Source organism: Marmota marmota, unplaced genomic scaffold (genome assembly GCF_001458135.2).
Source record: "Marmota marmota marmota unplaced genomic scaffold, marMar, whole genome shotgun sequence".
Taxonomy (NCBI): domain Eukaryota; kingdom Metazoa; phylum Chordata; class Mammalia; order Rodentia; family Sciuridae; genus Marmota; species Marmota marmota.
Genome location: NW_026000170.1, coordinates 68,714 through 79,555, shown reverse-complemented (window position 1 = coordinate 79,555; position 10,842 = coordinate 68,714). Strand labels below are relative to the sequence as shown.

At 44.9% G+C, this 10,842-nt stretch overlaps 1 protein-coding gene across 1 annotated transcript; it reads left to right on the top strand.

Annotated features, from left to right (window-relative positions):
* On the top strand, window positions 1–2,088 carry Fndc10 (fibronectin type III domain containing 10; the record flags this gene model as incomplete). The annotated part of the gene is made up of 1 exon (XM_015499779.2): window positions 1–2,088. A coding segment is annotated over one exon (312 nt), but the record flags the coding sequence as incomplete, so codon positions are not given.
* Window positions 2,089–10,842: the final 8,754 nt, after the last annotated feature.

Below are 10,842 nucleotides of genomic sequence, written 5' to 3'. Positions count from 1 at the left end.
GATCGCGTGCTGCTCGGCGCCTCCTGCCGCGACTACCTGCTGCCGGACGTGCACGACAGCGTGCGCTACCGCCTGTGCCTGCAGCCGCTGCCGCTGCGCGCCGAACCCGCCTCCGCCGCCGCACCGGAGCCCGCCGAGTGCGTGGAGTTCACCGCGGAGCCGGCCGCCATGCAGGAGATCGTGGTGGCCATGACGGCAGTGGGCGGCTCCATCTGCGTCATGCTTGTGGTCATCTGCCTGCTGGTGGCCTACATCACCGAGAACCTCATGCACCCGGCTGTCAGGCGCCCCGGCCTGCGCAGGCAGGCCTGAAGCGCAAGGCGGTCTGCCCATCTGGGCACAGCCTGCCCAAGTACGCCTGAGACCCCAGGCCCTATGTCTGCTCCCCTCCCTCCTCCTCATTCCCGCTCCCTCTTTAAGATCCCCACGGAGGGCCTGATGGAGACGAATAGGGAACCAGCCGGTCCAAAACAGGTACCTTTGCATCGTCACAAGACCTTCTCAGTCGGGCGTCTGCTTTCCAGACTCTGACTCCGAACTGGCCCTTGGGCCTGGGATGGGGTGCCAGCTGCATCCAGGTCTCTAGGCTTTCCAGAGGCCTTTACCAGGGGACCTAGGACATATAGCCCCTTCCAGCAAGAGCCAGTGGCACCTGGGATCATCACCCTGAACCACCATCCTCTGCCAAGTCGTCGAAGACAGGCCATGGTCATTGCTTGGTCGCTTTGTGCTTTACAGGTTGGGGGAGTGGCCCCTTGGAGCCCGTGTTCCCCCCTGCCCTACCCCAATGGGCTTAGGTTAGCTTTGTGCCTTAGTTCCTCAGGCCCACCGCAGGAGCCAGCCACCACCCCACTGCTGTCCAGGGGGTCTGTGGCTCTGAGACTGGCTGGCTTTGCATGCTTCTGGCCAGAGTCCCCCTGGGAACACCCCCCTTCAAGCTTTGCGGAAGCCTGGGGCAAGGGTAATCAGGCCTCTTAGTGTCTTCTGTGGGTCTGACCAGCCAAGAGCCACGATGTAGCTCAGCAGGCCAGGCCCAGCATTGGGTTGCTGCATCCAGGGGTGAGTGTCCTCTAGGTGGGGGAGGCTGGTGATTCCCCAGGGCCAGGCCCCCCTTTCCTTCTATGTACTGCCTCTGATTAGGACTTTCTGTGGGGAGTGAGGGCAGGTGGTTGGAAGGATGGCATTGGACCCCAAGGGTAGAAGGACAGCTGCCAGCCTTGCCCAGCCGGATCTGCCACAGTGGTCTGGATCCTAAGCCTCAATCAATCCAGGAGACCTCAGTGGCCACAGTGTGACCAGCTGCAGTACTCCCAGCTCTTTTCATGATTGGGGGTTGAGAGTCCAGGATCTGACCCCAGTGATGCTGCCCATCCACCCACCATGGACAGAGGCTGGGCTTGCCCACCTCCTGGCAGATCTGAGCACCTGGCTGAGGTCACCCAGCCACCTGGTGTGGTTGGCACCCATGGGAGGGTGGCACTGCCTGGCTCTCCATGAGCCCCTGGCTCTTATCACCTGGACTTGACCCTTGCACCTCCTGGCCACTATGGCTAATTATCTTCCTACCCCAGGGACCACCAGCAACCATGGGCCCTGGCTGGTGCCCCTGCAGCACCCCACACCCTACCTCTGTCTACGCTCTGCCCACACCCCGCATGGCGCTGGTCAGGTTCCAACCTGGCGCCAATGTCTAAATGTCCATCATTCTCAGAAAAAAAAAAAAAAAAAGAACCCACAAGAAGAGAAGCGCATATATAGAAAAAATTTCTCATAAATAAAGATAAATATTGCATTTACAGGCCTATTTTTCCCATCTCTTACACTGCTAATTGTGGAATATAATTTTTTTTTTGCTGGTTGTGTGTGGGATAATTCTTAGCTAAGAGGGATTGTGAAATGTTTGGTGGTATAAAGATATGGCTTGGAGTATGTCAACTTTTTCAGGGTATATTTTTTTTTCTTTTTATCTCAGCTGCATACCTCAGATAGCTTACTTCTATAATACTGGCATGTAATATGAGACTAAGAACATACAGTGAGTATCTGTAAGCCAGATCATTCCTTATGTTCTCTTAGAAATCAATGGTATCCACAGCTACTATAGGTTAAGGAGATGGAGATGATGGAGATTTGTGCAGACCTCATGAATTCAGCAAAGCCTTTATTCAGCTGTGGAGTCAGGCATCAGATGGGCAGACTTTCTGGTTAGAAATGGCTGCTGGTCTGGGTTTATATAGGTTACACACTGGGAGGTAACTTACCCATTGAAAACTTTAACAGGAGGTGGGCATTCAGGAAAAAGGTTACAAAACCTAGAAATTTGTTTTCATTGGCAGTGTTTTCATAGGGCAAGAATGGAGGGTGCATTGTCCTATCACTGAGAATGGATATATTGGGACAGGTCCAATGCTTGCCCTTTTCCAGGGATGTCTTGTCACCTAGTGATGTTTGCTTCCTTCCCAGGGATTTTTATGTCACTGGGAAAGGAAGTATTGGGAAAGGATCAATGTTATCAATATTCTGATTTTCCCTCCCTCCCTCTTCCTAGGCCACACTGTTTTGGGGTTGTCATTTGCATATCTTTCATTCTAGACACTGAAAAGTCATAATGAATAGTGGCAATGATTTCCGATCTGGTTGCTTCTTGCTGAGAAAGGGTCAAGTAGGAGGACCCCTGCTCTCAGAGTTCTGGAAAAGAACATGGGTTCTCTGGTGGTTTAGGCTTAAGAAGAGTATATGTGGGAGTAGACATGGGGCTCAGGCACAGTCCTCCTTTTGTGGTTTCAGAAAGTTGCACTGTATTCTGGAGAGGGCTTGAGCCAGACAGGTCACCTCATTAAGAAAATGTTTTTTGTACACAATTAAGAATAGGGAGAAGAAAGGTTATTATAATAAAGGTGAAGATTAACAGATTTGTTAGTTCTAGGAAAACAATTTTAGCAGGTCCTATCATTGGGGAGCCTATTTCCCTTAATCAAGGCCATTGTATCCCTTTCAAAAATAGGGTGCACTTTCCATGATCTCAGGAGTTCGGGTCCTTTGGCGCATTGCAAGCATGGTTAATGTTGGAACCATATTTTCCTGATGGTTTAATCATTTCCAACCGGCTTGAAAGACTGTGCAGAACTAGAATATAAATTAACTGTATAGTTATAGCTAGCAACCCAGGTATATGTGTAGAAAAGTATTTCAAAGAGTTGAGGGAAGAAATCCCTTTAGCTAAACTGCCCCAAATTTCTTATCAAAAGTAGATGTTTTTGCATTTTCTATGGCAGAACCTGAGATTGTAATTTTAATTCAAACAAGTATTGATATGAAAACGATCAAGTAGTCCATTAGGTGATTCCATACATTTTGCCATTGAGTCTCAGTGTCATCAAATTGGGTGATGTTACAATGACACTGAAGTCTCTGAGCCCATCATAAATCTTGTACTTATTCTATAGTCAAATAGTAGAATCTTTTAGTTGTTGAATTTTGTTTGAATGATCCGGATCTATATGTTCTTGAGTTTGTCAGGTATTGGTAACATTCTTATGGAATTGTTGAAGGTAATGGGTGTTTAGACCTGCTGATGCAATGTCTCCGCTGCAGTGGAGGCAGAGGTAATGATGCCAGTCAAAACAGCAGTCCCAGCTCCAGGCACCAGATGAGCCATTTAGCATGGTGTTTCAGGTGCCTCAGTAGTTCCTGCATGAATGCTACTGAAGGGGCCTCCTGCCATGGTTCTTTTAATTTTACAAGGAGCCTTTTGAGATTCATAATAGTTTGTGCTGAACTTTGCCATAGAGTTCAAATGTTGTTGTAGCATACACTTTACACATTTAACATAATATAGATTTTTTTATGGCATGGTATTGTATTTGAATGGATCTGGACCCTAAAACATAGGGATTTAATACACATACTGTGAGGTACAATTCCTTATGGAAGGAAATGTTACGATAGATAACATTTTTCAACTTATTATATTGAGAATCACCATTCCAGATCCCAAGTCTCCTCAGTCAGACCTATTTTCCAAATCGTGTCCTGAATTGGCCCAAAATGCACTCTCATGGCAGGTGATATTTCTCCCTTAGACCAGTATCTAGTGGAGTTGGATTGTAAAACAGTTCTATAAACATACCTAAATTGTCCCTATAAAGTCATTTTCATCCCAAAGTTCTAGATTCAGCATCAGTCCGTTCCCCAGGAGAACCCCAATCTATAACTTGTTTTCCTGCAACAGAAAATTCCAAAGATGGGGTGTATCACCTTCAGTCCATTGCAAAACTTTTGGTGAATTATTTCTGTGCCAATGGTAAGAGCAAATGGGTCTGCTTAATGAATAATTAAGATTAATTTCCTGGCACGAAGGTGAGCCTCTGCCAGGGAGGAAAATAAGCCTGGCCTCTTGATCCTGTTATTTTGGGTACATATGTAAGCCAAATTTTGAGGCCCAGTGTGATAACAATATGAGTTTCTGTGAGAAATGCAAAGAGAGGGGTTCACGAGTAGAGTCCTGAATAATTGAACAAAAATTGTTGGGAAGTCTGGAAGTCAAGAAAGGACCAGGAAAGAAGGCTTGGAATTAAGACAGATTGAAGCGGGAGGATCAAACCATGTCACTGGGTGAGCAGTGACAGGCTGTATAATGTGGGCCCTATATGCCTGTGTCTCTAGCCATGCTCACAGTTGTGCATATTATGAAGACCAGCATGAGGAACATCTAAGAGGAATAATAAACTGACCTGTTTTTCTCAATTGCTCCCAGTTATCTCTCTTGTTTTCTTAGCCTATCCCCATGACATGGAGGCTTCCAGGTTCAAGACATTAACATTTTTGCCATAGGGAGAGGATTCTCACTGAATACATCAGCCACTTCTTGTCTCTGCTGTTTCTGGTCCAGTGTGGCAGTTTGTGAAGTTAAAGATGATATGTGGAAAACACAAAGAGAGATATCTTGGTGGGCGTCAGGACAGTGTATATTCCTTGAAGCCAGGGATCTCAAATGAGTTCTAATGTTTGTAGAGTAGAAAGATGAAGGGGGGAGTAAATATGATGAATTTAATTTGACTCTTGAGTGCTATTAAGAAAAGGTAGTAGAGGCTGGGGTTATGGCTTAGCAGTAGAGCACTCGCCTAGCACATGCGAGGCGCTAGGTTTGATCCTCAGCACCATGTGTAAATAAAGAAATAAAATAAAGGTATTGAGCCCAACTATAACTAAAAATATATTTTAAAAAAGGTAGAATGATATCTGAGAGAGCAACACTAAGAATTCTGGGTGTGAGGGTCAGTGGTTTTCTCAGGAATGGCTGGGAGGTAGGTCATGTGTAGTCGGATGAGGCCTGTGAGAACAGAATGATAAGTGGCATTAGCAGGAACAGATTTGAAATTGCTTAAATGGATCCAGGATGGGTGGCCTCGTAGTTTGGCTGTTGTAGGTGTGGCCAGAATCACCTTAAAAGGGCACTTTCATTTTTTTTTTAATCTTTGTAAGGGGACTACAGGTAGGAAAGGGGAGAGTTAAACTAAGTCCCCTATGGAAATAGTAGGAGGGGCCCCTGAAGATCTAGTGTGGGAAGATGAGTGTGGGCATATTTCCAGAAGGCATCCCTGAGGTGAGGTAGGAGGTCTTTTGGGACATCTGGAGGAATGCTAGGTGGTTGAGGTTGAATGGTGGGGGAGCAACTTCTCCCATAAATTAGTTCAAAGGGGCTGATCATAAGAGGATTTGGGGGCAGTACCTGGATCCAGAGAAGGGTCAAAGGGAGGAGCTTAATCAAATCCAAGGAATGTTACTACTTAATTTGGTTAAGGTTGCCTTTAAAGTACTATTTGTTTTTTCAACCTTTCCTGAGGACTGCAGATGATAGGGAATGAGGAAATTCCATTTTATATTTCAACTTTAGCCAATTCTTGGGTAATAAAGAAATTAACTTGGGGGCCTATATCAGATTGGAGAGAGGCAGGTAAATCAAAACATGGAATTATTTCTTGGGAAATTATGTTGCAGTGGTAAAAGCCTTCTTATTGTTAGCTGGAAAGGCTTTGACCCATCCAGTAAAGGTGTCTACTGAGTCTAGGTGGTATTTGTTTTTCTTACAGGGGACATGTGGGTGAAGTCAAGTTGCCAGTCTGTGGCAGGAAGGTCTCCCTAGCTTGGTGTGTAGGAAATGGATGTGGTCTCACATTATGGTTGGGGTTATCCTTGAGACAAGTGGTGCAGGATTGAGGAACTTGTGGGAGATACTGTAAATCTGAAGAGGGTAGGTGTAGTGAATTCTTCAGGAATCACTGGAGGGAGCGCATATCAGGGTGGAGTAAATTTTGTAGGTAAGATAATAGTACTTTAGTTTCATCAGGGAGAAACTGGAGATTTGTGGACATAGAGGCTTGTGATGATTGAGGGTGGTGGTGAAAGAGAGCAGCCTGCTTCACTAGCCAGTCCTCTGTATTATTCCTAAGGAAATTAACACTTGCCAGCCTGATGTCCTTTACAGTGCAACTCTGCCATCTTGTGGAATAAAGGAGCAGCTTCAAGCAAATTTCTTATGTAATTAGCATTAGAATTCCTGCCTGAGGAAGAAAACCTCTTTCCCTGCAGATTAGGATGTTAGAATGAATTATGTTATAAGTGTATTTGAAATCAGTAAAAAAAATATTGATTGATTTGTTTCTGGCTCATGATAAAACTCGAGTGAGAGCAGCAAGTTCAGCTTGTTGAGATGTGGTGCCTGAGGGGAGGGGAGCAGCCTCAATTAAATGGGTGAGGACAAAAGAAGAATCTGCTGTAATCTTTCCTTGAAGTATAGCATAGCCTCCAAGGTTTGGGGACTGTTAGCAGAAAAGGACCAGGCTGGATACAAACTTCATGGATCAGCACAGCTTTTATGTAGGAACAGGGTGCTGCCTCTGATGAACCCACTTCTCAGAAGGTTGAAAATGAGCCATGGGCCAATGGGGAATCAATGCTTATGTAGGTTACAGAGAGGTGACTTAATTAATAAGGACTCAGGATACAGGTTTGGGAGAATTTGAAAATTTGTTTTTACTGTACAATATTTTTACTTGGAGAATAATGGAGTGTCTTGGGTTAGCATTCAGTGTTTCAGTCTTTCCCTTCGGAGTCCCATTGTAGTGTTACTGGGAAAAGATTTATTTGTGGAAGGATCAATGCTCTGGCTTCCTGTCTAGGGATTTTTCTGTCACTGTTAAAGAATGCAGTGGGAAATGATCAATGCCATCAATATGCTGTTTTTTTCTTTACTCCCTCTTTCCATGCCACAGTATTTTGGAGTTTGACATTTTCCATATTTAACAAGGACTCTTTCTGGGAGCTTCCGATTATGAACCAGTCTGGGGAGTCAGGGATTGGCTGATTAGTTATATGTGAAAAGGGGTTCATTAAGAAATCAAGGGTGGGGCTGGGGTTTTGGCTCAACAGTAGAGTGCTCTCCTTGCACGGGGGGGGGGGGGGGGTGGCCCAGGTTGGATCCTAAGCACCACATAAAAATAAATAAATGAAATAGAGGTATTGTGTCCAACTACGACTAAAAAATAAATATAAAAAAAAATAGAAATCAAGGGTGTCAGGAGAAGAGTGAGAAATCACAGGGGCAGAGGGGTTTTTTGTTGGGAGAAGAGTACAGGGTTTAATAGGGAGTCTTGCTGCTAGTTAGAGGATCCAAGAGTTGTGCATGCAGTCATTGTACTCTGGTTGGGGGAATGTTGGTGGAATGGAGAGAAATGACCAGCAGCTGAGACGTTCTGAAAGAGAGTGTGTGATAAGAATAGTAAAAGGCTGACATAATGCAAATGTCAAAAAAAAAAATTATTCTGGCCTCAGGGATCAGTAGATCTACAGTCTCTAAAAACTTTAGGCCTTAGGGCCAACCTAGATAAACTAATCTAATTGTTTGGATGAGAATGTACTGGGGTGGGGGATATTCCTTTTCCCTGACTTCTGGTAAAGAAGTCCCAAGGACTCCTTTGTTCTTTTTGTCTGAGTGGAGTGACAGGAAGAAAGGCTTATTAGGGATAGGTAAGTAAAGAGTTAAGGATTCCAGAGGAGAATTCTGGAGAGTAGAAATGGTGGAAGAAAAGGAATGGGGAGATGGAAGAAGATCTAAAAGATTCCCTTTTGAGGCTTCATAAAAGGATTTGGGTATGAGAGGGAATTTGGGTATCCAGATGTGAAAATAATGAAAAAGGCCTAAGAGGGCAAGCTTATCTCTTTTAGTGGAAGATAGGGGAATGTTCTTTAAGGCCTGGAGTCATTCTGAGGGTATTGTATGGGAGTTGGGGGGTCAGTAGGATACCTAACTATTGCACCTGAGGGGAGCAGAGCAGGGTCTTAGATTGAGAGACCTGGTACCCTAGGAGGCCAGGGCAATAAGTAGGGTGTTGGTGATGTTTGGACAATTTGGGGGATGGGCTACGGAGCAGGAGATCATCTACATGTTGTATGAGATGGCTGGGGGATAAATTTAAGGTGGGCATGTCTTGTTGGAGAGCCTGGCCAAAGAATTGGGGACTATCATGGACGCCCTGTGGGAGAGGAGCTGAGGTGAGCTGCTGAGACACATTAGTGCCTGGGTCAGTCCAGGTAAAGGCATAAGTGAGCATGAGGAAGGATGGAGGGGAATAGTGAACAAGGTAGCTTTCAGGTGGAGCACTGAGAAATGTGTGGTGGAGGCTGGGATATGAGATAAGGGTATAGGGACTGGATACTGCAGGATATGTGGGAACACTTGCCTCATTGATTTTCCTGACATTCTGTACTAGCCAGAATTGGCCATTGGGTTTCTTTATTCTGAGTATGGGGAAGGTGTGAGGAAAGGTGGTTGGTATGAGGAGATGGACCTGTAACAAGTGGGAGATGATTGATGTGCTTTAAACCTCTGAGAGTCAGGGAGTTAATGGATATTGGGGAAGGGAACATAGTGGTATTTTTTAGTTGGATATGAACAGGAGAGTGGTGTTTAGCTATTTTAGGTTGAGAAGTATCCCATACTGTGGAGTTAATTCCAATGGGCAAAGAACAATCAGATACTTCGGGGACTCAGGGACTAGATCTGGGCCAGAATGTATTAAGAAGATGGTAGTGGAGTTTAAAGGGGGGATGATGATTGAGGCTTTTACTTTGTGGACCAGCTACTGTCTCAGTAGGGAGAAGGGCAACATGGCATAACTATAAAGAATGGATAATGAGAAGGATCGAATTGTGCAAAAAACTGGAGTGTCTTTAGTGGATATGTAGGGGTTCCTGAGAGTCCTATAATGGGGGTGTCTGCCAAAAAAGTGGGCCCATGCCATTGTGTCAAAAGTGAATGGCTTGCCCCTGTGTCAATCAGAAATGAAACTGCATTGCTGTACACCCACCATGTAACCTGGGGCTCCTCAAATGGACAACCTGAGGAGGTAGAGGCAGTGGAGCCCAGGCCCCCTCATTCTAGAAACTCAATGAATGGGACATGGGAAGAGGTAGCTGCACCAAGGGTAATGGTGTCCTTGCCTGGGTGTAGCTCGCCTTCCAGTGTCCTCATTACAAAAATTATAATTTTTTTTTAACTAAGCAGTGTTTTTACAGGGCAATAGTGGAGGGTCTATTGCACTGCCACAGGAAAGGATACATTGGGAAAGGATCAATGCTTGCCCTTTCCAGGGATGTCCTATCATTGGGTGATGTTTGCTTGCTGCCCAGGGATTGTCTTGTCACTAGGAAAGGATGTATTGGGAAAGATCAATGTTATTAATGTTCTTCCTTCTTCCCCCTGATTTCTTCAAAGGCCACACTGTTTTGGAGGTTTGTCAAGTCCACATCATTGAAAAGCAGTAGGCCTAAAACCAGGAGGAATGTGGTGTATTGTTAGCTTTCTGTTACTATAACAAACACCTGAGATAATCACCCTATAAAAGAGAAAGGATTTCTTTTGTTTCACAGCTTTGGATGATTCAGTCCATAGTCAGTTGGCAAGGCAGCACATGTTGAAAGGGTGTTCATGGTGGAACAAGCTGCTTACATTATGACCTGGATGGAAGATAGAGAAGGGTGGGGAAGAGGACATATTGGGCCCTATTTTCCCCTTCAATACTGGAAACCCTCAAACCTCAATGACCAGAAGATATCCTACTAGGCATCCCCCGTTTTTTTCTGGTAGTAAGGATTATGAGCTGTCACCAGCTCCTCTTTTAAAATCTTATTTTGAGACAGTATCTTGCTCAGGTGCTCAGACCATCCTGGAACCTGAGATCATTCTGCTCAGCCTCCCAGGTAGCTGGGCTTATAGACATACAACATTTATCCTGGTTTAGGCCTCACCTCTTAAAGGTTCCACCATTTCCCTCTAGTGCCAAGCTGGAGACTATGGGACATTCTAGATCAAACTTTATAGCATGTGGTAAGATCATTATTGAGAGCAATATAATTTGTACATACTGAAATATGCAGGTTCAAATGCTGTTTGCCACTCCTGTTCCCAAGCTTCATCACAATGTTGTTTTCCATGCACTTAATTCTATCTTGCAGTCTCAGCATCATCATATACTCTAAAACTAGTCTAAAATGTGGTCTGAAGAACCTAAAGAGCCTTGGTATAACATAGCATCAAGTCCTCCCCGACCTAAACCATCAGTTTTTATACTAAGCTTATTGTCCTAAGGGACAACCCCATCCCTACATTTTGTACTGATCAGGATGACTGGGACTCATCTTGGTTGACCCTACCATAGTATCTGTCACTGAGGTCCTTCCATATTCTCTTCTCAGTTTTATTAAAGATTGGAAACCCTCAAGCATCCATATGGTACATAGGTCCTACCCAAAACTGTCACATTTTATTAGAGTCAATTATTT